Source organism: Phlebotomus papatasi, chromosome 2 (genome assembly GCF_024763615.1).
Source record: "Phlebotomus papatasi isolate M1 chromosome 2, Ppap_2.1, whole genome shotgun sequence".
Classification (NCBI taxonomy): Eukaryota; Metazoa; Arthropoda; class Insecta; order Diptera; family Psychodidae; genus Phlebotomus; species Phlebotomus papatasi.
The window spans coordinates 104414704-104430847 of record NC_077223.1 but is presented as its reverse complement, the minus strand read 5'-3'; the positions used below and the strand labels follow the sequence as shown (position 1 = coordinate 104430847).

Sequence of the window (16144 nt, the reverse complement as noted above, 5' to 3'; positions counted from 1 at the left end):
TTGAGTGGACACTTGAAGACTATTTGTCAACTTTACTTTTTGCGTAGGAGTTTTTAATCCATCTCATCGGCACCCAACGTTCACGAGTGGGTGTGAGTTGGGTGAGTTTTTCCAATATTTAATTGTTACGAAGCGATGTCACAAATTGAAAATTAATGCCCTAACAATTAATATCGTATGTCTTGGGAATATTGCATGCAGCACGAGATGACTTGAAGGAGACAAATATCATATCCTGCAACATTCTCTCACCCTACAATTGAACCTCCGCAAGGAAGACGCCTGCGAAGGAAGGAAGTGAGGAGAGTGTTAAGGATTTATATTGCTTTGAGTCTGTGCGGAAAAATCATGAATGTCACAGGAACCCTGATAACCTCAGATAATGAGGAATCCCTCATTGTCACGTCCCTGGCTCTCTTCTCCAAACACGCCACGAAGCCTCCCAACACAGAAGTTTCTCCTGTCACCTTATCTCCGGAATGGTCACGCGTAGCTCGTCTCTTGCTCCTGTCTTGTCTCTCAGTGATTGGGAGCGTGGGCAATGTCTTCCTCATCTCTTCCATCATGATTGAGGATCATCTCAAGAAAGCTGGTGAGTGTGACAGATTTTTCTTCTATTTTGTGGTTTGAAAATTAATTATTCCACACGAAAATTAATTATTCCTGGCAATTTGTGCGTAGGAATTTTATAAATTGTACCTGAGTTGCATTGAAAAAGTCTCAGAGATGAAGCTATTTATAAACCTAAGAGTTTATTCAGTGGGCTATTTTTGTGAATTTCCCGAATTTCTTGTTTGTGCTGAGACACAAGATACAACACATTCTTTTATTTCTTAACTCCCTTTATTATTTTTTTCTAGCATAATATAGCATATTTGAATGTTGTATGTATTGAATACTTGAGAAAATTTCATTGAAAATATAGGCCACGCCCCCTTACAATTGCAATTGTATAGCTGACGTTTACATAGGGTGGAGTTATCACATATGGACGTTTTACGTTATGGACAGTTCGCAAAAAACTTAAATTTGTTAGCACTGGCTTTGTTCCAACGGTTAACCCTTTAATTACGAGACACTTTTTACGGACTGAAAATCAACAATAAAAATTAAACTGAGAAACATACTCAATGATAAGTTTTACATCTATCTGTTCAGGACAAGATTGTCGGCATCATTGCTATCTTCCGGGCATAATATGTGGATGATTTCGGGTCCATTGATCCTTTTTTATCATTTCCATTTTTGAAGTCATGTACAAGAGTAAAAAGTTATGAATTTTCAACATATACGCAGAAGTATCTTATAAATTATCAAAGTATTACCTTCTTCAGTCAGTATTGCACTGGGAAATCTCAGCTAATTGATATATCACAAAATATCACACGAATAATAAACTATTTTGCACACACATAAACAAAAACATGAAACAGTCTAACCTCAAATCTTCGAAAATCCACTAGTGACAGATTCGGTGTTTTTTTACCTTTAGGGACGATTGGGTCATATATGACCCATGAAAATTATGAAGCTTTCCTGAAAATACCAATAAACTATAATTTTTACTTTTTGAGAAATATTATGTATAGTTATTATAGTTTCTAGTCCCAAGAGGTTTTTGCTTAAAAAAAAATTAGAAATATTAAAAATATTAAAATTCAAGTACCACCGTGAAAATTTGAAAATTCGTCATTTTTGTGCTCAAATATTTTTTATATAGCAAATAGCTGGAAATTTGCAAAAAATATCCTAGATTCCTACATCTTTCAACTTCGAGATTATGTACAAACATTAGAAAGAAATAACTTCAGGTAGTCAGGTATTTTCTCTATGGGTCACGGGTGACCCAATCGTCCTTAAAGGGTTAAAGGATTAAACCCCCCGTTGGTATTTGAATTTGCCATCATAGATGTCTCTCGGAGCGGCGCCGATTTCTCCTAAGAACGTTCCTAGTGTTAGCCCGTGAATTACCCCTTCGGAAGGGGTATCGTTTAGATAGAGAGGATTAGCATTGATAGTTAGTTTATTTTATGTTGGATCGTCGTAGGGGATTAGATCGTTAGGAGGAACGCTAAGGGTTCTGCAGTAATCTCTGACGGCCATGGCGCTTATCCACACGATTGCTTAATGCCTTACTGGCTCCGCCCTTACAGATTCCCTGGCGCATCTCACAAATTCTCACCTAAAAGAGACTTTGAGAAATCATAAAATTGGTAATCACATCATAAACTGGTAATTTTATGATTTTTTGAAATCTTCTTTAGGTAAGAATTTAAGATTTTTGTAGGCTGTCCTTAAATGTATAACGTCCATAAGTCATGACTCCACCCTATTTGAATTTTCAACGTTTTCCAAGAAAATATGATAAATTCTCTTCAGCAAGAAAATTGTCTATATTTGTATCGTGGTCGAGATATGAAGGGTCTTTTTTGTGAAAAAAATAGACTACGCCCCTACCTAGTCTGTGCACGAAGAAAAAGATTGCATGGAATTTTATTTCCTACGAAAGACATTATATGAAAAAAGTTCTATATTTGTCTTGATTCCATGATTTTTAGAAGTTGAAGAGTTTTTCTAATAAAAAATAGACCACGCTCCTACATAGTCTTTATATATAGAAAAAATGTGCAAATTTTGTGTATTGTTTACGAAATCTTTAAAAAAAAATCGCATTTTTCTTGCTATTTGAAAGATTTTAGTGAGCTGACCCGAAAAAAAATTGTGATAAAAAGTAGACCACACCCTTTATGATTTTTATGGGAAAAGGAAAAATGATCGTCACTCAATATTCATAAAACTGTATAAATTTGTCCACGACTTTTTAAAAATTTATGGAATATTTTATAACTATTTATAACTAAATATAATAATAAATAACTAAATATTTTATAGAACTTCTGGAATATTTTACAGTCTTACAAGGGATAGGGTAAATTAAGCTAATTCAAAACCTGCTCCAAATGGAATTCTTTCGCTACTCCAAATGGAAACGTCATTATTTTCATGATAAATACAGTGCAAAATCATTATATTTATATATTTTCTATACCATATAGTTTCATTATTTAGTTAATTTTGCTCCAAATAGAGCGAAAATCCATTCATATTCACAAATTTTAATTTGTTAATTTCTCAGAAAAATTAAAAGTGTACCTTTTCACCATCGAATTTTTCATCGATCGACCATGTTTTCCAATGAAAAACACAATGAGGTGATTGTTGCTTATTCGTTTTTTTAACGTTTATGTCTTATTTCTGGCTAATTTTAGTTAAATTTAGTGCTAATCTTTATTGTTAACGGTACGTGAAGTTTTCAAATGAAATAATTACTTATTTCGTGAACAAAAAGGGTTTTTCTGAAGTGTCTGCAAATGCTTCAATGGGAAACCCTGGAAATATTGTTTTTTTTGGAGAGATTTTCATATTGTTTTAGATGGGAAAGGTGGAAAGACCAGGAATAAGAACAAACCCTGCACTCAGGAGCAACTGTTTGTCTCCATTTAGAAAATTTCCTTTGTCTCCATTTGGATTAATATGTTTCCAATAGAAGCATTTTACGCTCGGGTATTTTTCTTGTATTTAAGAAGTTTTCAAATTATATCTAAAGAATTTTCACTAAACAGTAACATTCTAGAAAAGTCAAGGAGCAAATTTATGTAATTCTCTTCAGAAAAAATATGAATTTAATGTGTTGAATCTTTTGTCAAAGTTCAAGCGTCTGGAAATGGTTTTGAATTAGGACATTTACCCTAATGGATAAAAATTAAGGACTTTCAGTACTTTGAATGGGCGGAACCTCAATGATTATTATTATTTAAAACAATACATCAAGATCTCAAAAAGCTTTATAGAAAGGAAAATATATCATAATTATAACACAACGTTGTTTTCGAGTGTTCCTTTTCTTATTTGACAGGAAAATCGGATAAAAATTACAGGTTTTCGGAGCTTTAACTCTTTCGTGTCATTAGGGTCATATATGACCCGGGGAAAAAACAATTTTTTTTTGACTATTTACATTAATTGAAATCTATCGGTTTGTGCACGACATCATAATAAAAGGATGTAAGATTCTTGGCTAATTTTCTCAAGACTCCAGATATTCAGGAAAAGAAAATATTTGAGATCAAAAATCACTAATTTCGAACTTTGTGAAATGACTTCTTTTTCAAAATTTTTTATATTAATTTATTTTTTTCAGCAAAAAGTTCTTTAGAAACACAAAATAGAATATCCAAAGATTGTATATTGCATATTTTGATATAATAAACTACTCTCAATTTTGCAGAAAAGCATGTAGAATTTTCCGGGTCATATATGACGCTATTGTCGGCAAGGGTAATAGTGTTTTCGTCCCAAACCTATAGAAAAATGTAGTTGGGACATTGTTTTTCTTTGTGAAATGCAGGTGGGACATCTTTCTCCTGGACATTTCATCTTATATCTGATGAATTATAACATATTTTGCAGTATTTTAGAGTATTCTGTCTATCTTTGCTTCTTTCATTCGATACGTTGCAGTGGATATTGCACTAGTTTAATTCTTTTGAGTTCTCATATAAGGGGCGTGGCTTATTTTTTAAAGATAACGTAAAATTTGCTATAGATTTCTATATCATGGAGATATGAGGGGGCGTGTCTTAAAATTACTTTTGGGAGGAGCTTAGGAAATGAACGCTTTTTGCAAATACTTATTGGTGTTCTTCGTGTGAGGATTTTATTAAATTTTTTTACAGGAAATGCTTTTATTGTGAGTGTGGCTCTGGCAGATCTTCTTGTCACCAGCCTTCTGATACCATCGTCGACAATTCTCCTTTTGGCTGGAATTGATGATTCCCTGTCTGTTTGCAAGTTCCAATGGTTTCTTGCAGCATGCGCATTCCTGGTCAGCGTCCTCTCGCTCTCGGTGAGTTTTAAGTGAGATTCCTCTGTAATTAATCTGGTTTAACAATTACCTGGATCTCTAGACAACAGCCGTGGAGAACTACCTGCGTCTATGCACATCCCAGGAGAATAGCAACAAGACCTGGTTCAACAAGACCTCCACAACGGTGATTCTCCTGCTCATTTGGTTTGTCGGTGGGACATCTTCTGGGTTGCAATTTGTATTTAGCCTGAGTTTTGACTACTGCACGCGCAAATCTACGGGAATTGTGCCATATCAGATGGCCATTGTGGCACTGCTCATTGTCTTGCCCATCATTCTGACCTTCTACACTCATGTCAGGATCATTCTCGATGTTCGTCGATTCATGGGAGCGCCAAATTTTAAGCCGTCGCTGGCTTACACGTGGGATCTTGCCTTGGCACGGACTAATTTCTACAGCTTCCTCATTTTCATCATCTTTTGGCTGCCATTTGGGGTGGTGTTCACCTACGGCACCACCAAGATCATCCCCAACTCGAGGATTCTCTACAACACCGCGTGGTTTGGTTTGAGCAAGTCCTGCATCCACAATGTAGTGTACTGCCTCACCAATCGTCATTTCCGGAATGCATATGTGAGTCTCTTTCACTATTGCTGCTGCAAGACAAATGTGTCCACAGCCAGACGCAATAGAGCAGCCGAAGTAGCCAGGCCCGCAGCCGACGTGCGTGTCCATATTATTCCGGGTTACAATATGTACTCGTACACGGGCCCCCAGAGGAATTATCACTGGTACTGGGGCAAGCGCCTAGCCCAGAGAGAATTATGATGAAGCGAGGAAGAATGCTGAATGACCAGCAAGAACTGTGTCCGTCTAAATAATCCCAATCAGTGTCTGTCTTTTGGTGGTCACATTGGGGAACAAAGTCCCACACTCTGCCGATGAATACAGAGGATCTTGTCCATGGAGAGCACACTGAGAGAAATCCGAAAAAGTTAAAATAACATTCCGGAAATGTTAATTTTACCCTGCTGTGTTGATCCAAAATCGGTGTAAATATTACCCTTTTTAGGTGTATTGGGGATTGAAGTTACCCTTTCTTCATGTTGATTTTACCCTCAAAAGGTGTAAAATTAACATTAAAAAATGTTGATATATTTTTACACCTAAAAAGTGTTAAAGTTATGACGAAAAAAAGTTAATCGCACCCTCTTTTTTTCTCAGTGCACTCTCGAGTTTTCAGAATAAAAGGTAAGGGCCCCTTATTTTAATTAATAAGGATTATTCCGGATTATTTTTGTGGGAAAAAGCATTGAATCATCTTCCAATCTCTCTCAGAAATTTCAGCTATTTGATTCGCTAATGAATTTCCTGATAACATACTTCTTATCTTTTTATTCACTACCTGGGGTAAATTGTAAAACAGTAAATGCCTTATTTACATAATATTATTCCAGCGTTTAAAATTGGAATTTAGGTCAGTGAATAAATTTATTTCGTCGTGTTTTCAATCAAGCTGTAATCATTTTACATAAATTTTCATATTGCATGAATTTTGTTACATGAAATGCATGAAATAATTGCTAATTTTCCGAAGAAAACGATTTACATTTTAAGGTTAGGGTGTGCCTAACCTAAAATGCAAATCTCAAAATGTTAAAACGCTACCAGAAAAAACTTATTTTGACGTTTATTCGGTTTTCAACGGTTTTTGCACATCTCTGTTTAAACTGTAGGGTATTACTTATCAAATAATGTGTTTGCTAAATTTTGGAATGCGAAGTTAGATTTGGTCTAACCTCAAAAAATTAAGATGCAACAAAAATTTCAGAGAAATGCATTCCAGATGCAACTTTTTTGCATCTGGGAGTAAATAACTCACGCTTGTAATTTTTGTCATGATTTTAGAACAGTTAGAAAATTCCTTTCAATTTTGAATGGTTCAAATTCTAACCTCAAAAATTTAAAAACGAATCCTAAGTACCCAGCGAGCACACTTAGCTAAAAAAAAAGTAGCGTTTTCAGCATATTTTTGCTGAATCGACTAGCAAAAATTTGATGACTGATCAGCAGTTGTCGAACAAAAAGTGCTAACCAAATATATGGAAATGGCACTGAATCGCCAATTTTGTTTCAAGGTTAGGAGAATTTAGCTGAATATACATATGTTTTCAGCTGAATTGCGATCGGTTAGCATTTGGTGCTCGCTGGGTACTTTATTTGACTTTTATTTATAATTTCTCTACCCTTTTTAAGAGAATTTTGCAAGTTTTTAAATTATTTATATTAAAATGAATACATAACGTATTGAATTTTTTTTATCATGGTTTATTCATTTATAACCTCAAAATGTAGGATATTTTTGAATATATTCTTGAAGAATATTTCTTATATATTCTTGAAGAAATTTGGAATTTTTTCTAAGGTTAGAATATGCTTAATTCTGCGTTCTTATGAAATGGATAATGCTTTTTGCAATTTCCATTTCCAAACTATTACATTTAGATATAAAAATCTAGATGAAAAACTTAAAAATAATATTAACACGCGAAATACGTTTTTGAGGTTAAACTAAACATAACCTTACCTTTCTAACAAATTAGATTTAATAAACAATAAATTCAGCCTTCAGACAATTTTTATCGTCTGAAAAGTCTTAAGAAATCTTATTTAAAAAAATCTAGGTGTTTTTCATGCTTATTAAACAAACAGAATTCCTTTTAGACCTTCATTTAAACATAACCTTAAAGATTTAATTTCATTTTTTAAATTTATTTTAGTCTCCAAGTCTGCCAAAATAACATTTCTGTGAAAGTTCTTGATATTTGACTTAATTTTTAATTAGATTTTTTTAAGTTTCTTAAATTTCTTAATATTTTTTCCCAAGTAGCAAAATACGAGCACAAGGATTTATAAAATGAAAGTAATTCTGACGTTCTGCTTACGTTTGTTGGAGAATATTAAGAAGTTTGCCACAATCCGATTTTGCAACGAAGGAATCACACCTCTATAAGCTGATCTAGGCTTATCACTGGCTTTTTTCCCTGTTTTCGTACACATTTCACAAGATATCTCCAAAACTACGTAGGTTACCAATTTAGGGTTTCTGGTTGCCTGTTCAATATTAAGTTGGCTTTTATTTTATATTTATATTTTTTATTTTTATATTTTATTTTATAAGGACTAGAGTCTTGTACACAAGGCCCACCTCAATTTTGACATATATCGTGTAACGGTCACGAACGCAGAAAAAATCCCATACGCATTTGTATGTGAAAGTAAGAAATTGACTTCAATTTTGAAAGCCACTTGCCGGGGACTAGGTTACGATATCACATCACATTTTTTTGGTTTTTGGAATTATTTTCTGATAAAAATTGCAACGAAGCCATAAGTAAAAACAAGCCACGAGTAATGCCACCAAGGGGTAACTCATTCCCATTTTTTCTGACAAGGGTTTCTGGTTTCTCGGGTTTCGTGATGCAATTCGTAGGTTTCTCGGGTTTCGCGATGCATACAATGGGTTTCTCGGGTTTCGCGATGCAATTTTTGGGTTTCTCGGGTTTCGCGATACAATTTTTTGGGTTTCTCGGGTTTCGCGATGCAATTTTTGGGTTTCTCGGGTTTCGCGAACCGTTTCTCGGACAATTGACGAGGGTTTCTCAATATGAGTTACCACTTGAATGCCACCACCCTAATGACATAATGACAACTGCGGTCGTAATTACGTAATGCCGACAACGAGGCTGACCTGTTTCCACAGTGTTCTTCCACGATATTAATATGTTTGAACGTTAAAATAAATGGATAAAAAATTAACCGTCAAAATAACGTAAGATTATCGTCAGTAAAATTACCATAAGCCAATTGTCTTTGTTGCACTAAAATTGATGTTACAGAGATATCATATTCTTTCCCTCGAGTAAAAAACGTACTATTCCAAATTATTGTAGCTTGAAGAAAACACAATAACGCGAAAGTTACCGTATTTTGCTACTTGGGTATCATTTTACTCTTCTTATTTTGCTTGATGATTAGTTTAATTTCGCTTCAATGGCAATTTTCTCGACCTCTTTCTCTTCTAAATTAAATAAATTCTTTTAGCATTGAGAATTTGAGGCATTCTTCCACAAAGCACATTGTAAAATACCATTTGAAATTTTCTAGGGAGAATATTGCAACAGTTTTTCCATTCCCAAATGCACTTGCCATTTAAATGGTTGGAAAAGTTTGAGCAATGGAATGATTCAATGGTTTTTCCCATACTTTGTCTTGGGTGAATTTTGCCCTGAAGTGCAATTTTCGATAAAACACGATCAGCAGAGTGCTCAGATACCATCAGTCTCTATCTTTTTCATCTTTTTTTTCTTGTTGGAAAGGGGATGATGGTCGTAAAATTCATCGGCAGAGTGGTACAACATTCCACCAATTCATCCCCAAACACTGTAATTCCTTCAAAGTCTCACAAAAGAGACTCAGGAAGATGCCAAAAAAAAGTGGTAGGAGGGAAACTCCCTCAATTTTTCTGCCAGGTGATTTTCTTTTTCGATTGGGAGAAAGGGAGATGCCCAAGAATTGAGCAAATTCAGTAAGTGAATTATTTCTGGCACAAATTCTCTTGTAAGTGTCTCTTTTTTTCTTTTGGGAGGGTTTTTTTTCTGTGCGCGGGACTAAAAATACCGCGGGGTAGATAAAGAATTTATCGATGAGCTCAAAACACCTGTTCTGAGTCACCCTTTTTCCCCAAGCGCAAACACTTCCGAGGGATGGTGGAGAAATCCATTTTTTCTGACCACTTTTATGCACATAACACTCGATTTTTTGTGCTTTCTCTGTGGACAATGGCACATAAAATCATCTAAAAAAAAAAAGGATTTTTTCCGGGGATTGGGCATTTGTACTTTTTTGGGGCAAATTCATTCTCTCTGGGCCAGAGAATAGGCAAGAATATCCCTGCAGTGAAATTTTATGAGATAGTCATTTGACCCTCAATATTTTTTCATTCAATTGGTTGTTCTTTTGAGGGAAAACCTCAGATTTTTTTTAAATTTAAACTTGGAACTGTTTCTTAACTATTTTTTCTGCAATTGCGCCCACAAGAGTATATTCCCGCTTTTTCGGACTTAAGTGATCATAGCTTCCGTTCCACTCAGCGATTTTCAATTCTATGAAGAGAATAAGAAGTCTTTTTGTAAATTGAATAATAATGGCAATTTTCTGACTTAGGGCCCCTTTAAATGGGGGTAATTTGAAAATAAACACCTCAGTGCTATATGCACTAGTCTTAAGAAAAAACTCTTTTGGTGGTTCGTTCCTGAGATAAAATCTCTATGAAGTCTGTTAAAATCCTCCGAGTGTGTCTCGGCTGAGAAAAAAACACCAAACAGACTTCAAGAAGTTACTTGGTTAGATGTTCCTTTTTTTAGACAACTGAACCCTGACTCTTTATAATTGCCATGTTGAAGTAAAAAAAAATTAATAAAATAGACTCCGAGTCTTTCTGGAGTGCCCCTCTAGTTCTTACAATGCCTTTTGTCCTTATAATCTACCAAAATTTGCGTTAACACTTTTAATTTTCTCAGAGACTTTCTGGGGCGCCTTTCTAGTTCTTAAAATGTATTTTGTCCTTATAATTCTTCAAAATTTCGCGTTGAAATAAATAAAAAAAACTTTTAATTCCTTCACGAGACTTTCTATAGCGCTCCTCTTGCTCCTAAAATGCATTTTGTTCTTATCTATCAAAATTTCGCCTTGAAGAAAAAGCTTTTTTATTTCCCTCACTTTCTAGGGCGTACAATTGTTCTAAAGGCTTTCTTGGCGCCCATAAAGCTCTAAAAAGCATTTTGCCCCTATATTTTTGCAAGATTTCGTCTTGAAATAAAAAAGGGACACTTATATTCCTTCAGGTGCTTTTTGGGGGCGCTTAATTTGTTGTAGAGCTTTCTTGGCGCTCTTTTTGGCTCCTGAAACGCATTTTGTCCTTATTATTCTTTCAAGATTTCGAGGTGAAATAAAAAAATACATTAGAATATTAAATCAATATTGTGGTGAAAATACGCACAACTAAGTATAAGATGGTTGAGATTGTGCATAAAACTCGTACTGCTTAGATATTGTGCATGAAATCTGCATAGCTCAAGCATAAAACGGTTTATACTGTGCTGAAAACACGTACAGCTGTTAACTCTTTCCGGACCGCAGCATATGCTGCAAGCCAATTTCACCATTTTTAAATCAAAAATATCTAAGCTCAGGAATTAATTGAGGTTCTACAAAAAATATCTTACATTTGAACATCCTTATACTTTGTAATCATCCACAAGAATCGGAATTTTATCAGTCCTGAATAATTAAAAAACATTGTTTTTCACAGAACATTCATATGCTGTTTTGGGTACTCAGAGTCCCAAAAGAGACGAAAGAGTTAAACATAAAACGATTAAGATTAAGAAAACTGTTAAAAATTTACATTCAATTTTGTTTGAGCTATGCAGGATTATGCTCAATTTTAATCATTTTATTTTTGAGCTGCTCGCTGCTCTACCGGTTTTGACGAGCACCATCTGTGCATGATTTCAGCACAATCTTAACCATTTCATGCTTAAGCTGTGCATGTTTTCAAAACAATCTTAATCAAAATACCATTCCTCAAAATCTTGATTTTTTACTGTTGATCAACATTGAGTACTACATTCCTTGAAAATGAGAGCTTCCACTTTTCCGTTTAACTTTTATTAAAAATAATTAAAATTTCACTGAATTTCCAAAATTAAATCTGTTAAACTCAAAATTAAAATACGCCACTGCTTTCAAGTTTCCTGAAATAATATTTGGGTTCCCCGTGAGTACCCTGAAAAATGCATGGGATCCCCGGGTATCCTGAGAGTTCCCTGGAAAATGTATAGGTTCCCCAGGTTTCCTGAGAGTTCCCTGAAAAATGTATGGGTTCCCGGAGTCCCCTGAAAAATGTATGGGTTCCCCGGGTTCCCTGAGAATTCCCTGAAAAATGTATAGGTTCCCCGGGTTCCCTGAGAGTTCCCTGCAAAATGTATGGGTTCCCCGGGTTCTCTGAAAAATGGTATGATTCCCTGAGTTCCCCGTGAGTTCCCTGAAAAAATGTATGGGTTTCCTGAATTTCCTAATAAAACATATTGCCTGGTTCTCTGAAAAAACATATATAGTTTCCCCGAGTTCTCCGTGAGTTCCGTGAAAAAAATATATGGGTTCTCTGAGTTCCCTGGATCCCCAGGGTTCCCCATAGGTTCCCTGGATAGATTGGTGCAGTATTATTTTTTTTTTTGATAAATTTTTGAAAGAAAATTTACAAAAAAAACTTTGGATCCTATAAAAAAGCCTTTTCTTTTTAAAAAGATTAAATTTTAATTAGTTTTTTGTGCGATTTTTTGAGAAAACTCTTGTACTTTGCGTTCAGAAAACGTTTCTTTGGAGTATAGGGTAAGTGTGCCAAATTCCGGCCAGCTTGTAATTTCGGCCACATTTTTTGTTCCTCGAATTTCATTGAATTTTTAGTTTTTGCATACTCTAGAAATAATACAATGAAAAAAATAACAAAAAATGTCGCTTCGACGAACAAGATGATCTAAAAAAGTCATTAGAAGAATTCAAGAAAGGCAAGGAACTGTGAAAATGAAGGTGGTCGAAATAGGCCACAAATGTAATGTGTACATTTTTATGCATTTTGGAATGTATTAAGAGTGAATTTAGAGAAAATAAAGACGATAGACTGCCTACAAGGTTCCAAGGAACACTCCTTATAAAAACAGTAACAAATAAATTCAATTTGTATTAAAAATATTACATTTCAAACATAACACTTTGACGATTGCATGTAACTATGCCGAAATTTGGTACACTTACCCTAACCCTTCTAAGATTTTCTATTGAAATACCAAGTTATATAATTTCAAAACAACTGCAGCAACTTTTGTGGTACTTCTACAAACTCCTTAAGTTCTAAAGAATTATAAATGGTTCAAAGACCGTTCATTTTTAGCTTGAACGATTAAAATCGGTTCAATAGAATCGGAAATATGATTACTTAAGTACAAAAATGTGGCAAAATGATTTTGCATAATTCCAGGGGCGCAAAAACAAGTACCAAGAAGAAAAACAAGTGTAAAACCAAAATTGTTTTATGAAGCTGGAAATCTATTTAGGAAAAGAACTTTGTTATTGAAGAACTTGCTCATATTAATCAGCAATTGGCCTAAGAAATCAATACAGTTGGATTTTTTTTTCTGAGAACTGTGGCCAAATCATCGAATTCATTGCTGATGGCAAAAGAAAGTTATCCCAAAAATGATTGAGCATTAGATGAAAAAGTCCATCGAACCAGCTTTTATGGCTAAGAGAGAAGAACAATATAAATTTGCCTCAATCGTTCCTCCAAGACACGGAGATTTTCCTGCCCAACACCCTTCACATAAAATCACTCGATTGTCGTGGTAAAAACAAGTTATATTTATTCGATACTATATAGGTGTTTCTAGAGGAATATATTTGTACATAAAATGCCTTTTATAATAACTGTGATGTGAAAAGAATTAAATATATTCATTGGGGATGGCAATGTCATGCTAAACTAAGAGGAATATTTAGAGAGAGTTTGAGACGCTGAAAGACTACAACTCTATATTTATTTTATTGTGAAGAAAGGATCTTTTTTACAAAAAAAAAATAATAATACAAAAAACAAAACGGATATTCATGGATGGGAAAAGGGAGTTTTTTATTTGGACTTTTTGGGACCATGTTGTTCAATTGCAAAACTACATGTAAATGTTAAATGTGCTTTAAATGGATCAAGAGATACAACATTTTCCGATTACACTTGGAAGTCAATAAAGTTGTCTATCAATGTGAAGAAAAATGCATTTTTTTTGTGGAAAATTTTGGTGTTATGAGTCACATTTTGCAGGTTTTATCACCATTTCTGCTGCTGTTTTCTACCAAGGAAAAGTGTTTCATTCAAGATGTGCCGAGTTTTTTACTGTGTAGATCGGATTCCACTAGGAACGACATCTCTAAAAAAAAATCACTCGTCTTTTGAATTTTTGTAAAATTTTCCACAAAAAATTAGGGGAAAGTGCTCTCCCTTCGAATGTTTACACCTTCGAATAATGTGAATTTCCTTTGTTTTTCGTAATAGATTTACACTAAATATTACGGAATTATCAACAATTTTTTTTTATCAAGGGTCCATCTGGAAGATGATTGCCCCGAATTATCAACAATAATTGATAATAAGCTGATTAATATTTAATAGAAATGTGTAAGTCTCTTATGGCCTCTACACATTGGGAGCAATTTTTGTCAAAAATTGCTTTTTTGAAGGAAATTCCCTGCAGCGTTGTAGGGGGAAACGTCAAATTTCTGTCAAAAACGCAATTTTTGACGAAAATTGCTCCCAATGTGCAGACTCCTTTATGGTCTCTACACATTGGGAACAGTTTTCGTCAAAAATTGCATTTTTGACAGAATTTTGACGTTTCCACCTACAGAAGGGCAGACGATTTCCTTCAAAAAAGCATTTTTGATGAAAATTTCTCCCAATGTTTAGAGGCCTTTTGAAAACTACAAGAAAATTCATCGAAGGCAGGAACGTTTGAAGGGACAGTTTCCCCTACTAAATACTATCCCAAAGAACTTCACAAAACTCTTTTCTCACTTTTTCCAGCAGAAAACAACAAATTTTCATGAAAAAAATATCGAATGATTTCCTTCAAGAATTCTGTTAAAAATGACTGATGAATTTTGTTCCAATGTATAGTGGGTAATTTCTTTTAACATTTTTTTTGATTAAAATTACTTTGAAATGGATATGATTTCTGAAAGTAATTTCCTACACATTAGGCTAAATTTCCTTCAAAAACCCATCTTTTTGTCAAAAATTCATACTTACAGTAGAGTCTCTCAAATCTGAATCTCTCAAATTCGAACGCCGTTTGGATTCAAAATGTCAATTGTGAGGTTATGTTAGAAACTTGGTGAATGAAAATCATATTTATGTGCTTCTTCCTGAATGTTTACCTACATTATGGTCGTGTAAAATGAAAAGGAAGTATGTTACCACTAAGACTTGTGAGAAATTACGGGAATTTGATTCAAAGTGCAATTTATTCTCACATAAATTCAGTTAGTTTTAAAAATATCGTTCGAATTTGGGAGGTGAGAAATGTCAAAAATACCCCCCAATCGTTCGAATTTGAGAGACTCTACTGTATATGTAGGCAAATTTTTTGATGCTCACTTCTTGAAGCTAATTTTTGACAGAAATTTCTCATAATGTGTAGACATCTTTAAGGCATCTACACATTGGGAGCAATTTGCGTCAAAAATGGCATTTTTGACAAAATTTTTGTCGTTTAAATCTACACTGCAGTGCCGCTCAATAAATTTGGCTCCAGTGTATTTATTTTCAATCAGTGAAGGTAAATATCTTTTAGTAATTTAGTTAATAACTTTATCAAGCTAATTAGAATCATTTTTATAAAGTTTTTAATGAATTTTGCTGAATTTTTTTAAGAAAAATGTTTAATGAAGAAAAATAAGAGATAATTAAGGTCTTGAAGGGGATGGAAATTGACAACCAAAAAATTTCCATAAAAATTACAAGATCCTATCACCTTCCATCCAAATTTGTCCATATAGCCGACATATATGCATTTTAAACCACTCCCACGGCTAAAAATCTTCTTTTGTTAGAGGCAAAAGTGTGCAATTTTCCGTGTTACAGTCGAAAAAAACAAGTTTCCTACCAAAATTTTATGTAAAACAATCCAATAATTTTGTACCACTTAAATGAGGTAAAACACATTCTGTTCACCGTGTTCACCAAACTGCAAAAAGCTTCTTTTTGATAATTTTTTGTTCCAGTATTCTAAAGACCCCCTTAGTCACTTGAAATTCTGTTTTGCGACAAAATCAACAGGACATGATGAGACTAAGCAGTCAGGATTGTTTTACATAAAATTTTGGTAGGAAACTTGTTTTTTTCGACTGTAACACGGAAAATTGCACACTTTTGCCTCTAAAAAAAGAAGATTTTTAGCCCTGGGAGTGGTTTAAAATGCACATAAGTCGCCTATATGGACAAATTCGGATGAAAGGTGATAGGATCCTGTCATTTTTATAGAATTTTTTTGGTTGTCAATTTCCATCCCTTTCAAGACCTTAATTAATCCCTTACTTTTGTTCATTAAATCATTTTCTTTACAAAATTTCAGCAAAATTCAAGAAAAACTTTATAAAAATGA

General features: G+C 34.1%; 1 protein-coding gene across 1 annotated transcript; it reads left to right on the top strand.

Moving 5' to 3' along the window:
- The first annotated feature begins 207 nt into the window (after nucleotides 1–207).
- Nucleotides 208–6395, top strand: LOC129800566 (melatonin receptor type 1B-A-like). Its single transcript, XM_055845055.1, has 3 exons — nucleotides 208–592; nucleotides 4737–4906; nucleotides 4968–6395. Exons 1-3 carry the CDS (start codon nucleotides 349–351, stop codon nucleotides 5694–5696), a joined length of 1143 nt encoding a protein of 380 aa, XP_055701030.1. The 5' UTR covers nucleotides 208–348; the 3' UTR covers nucleotides 5697–6395.
- Nucleotides 6396–16144: the final 9749 nt, after the last annotated feature.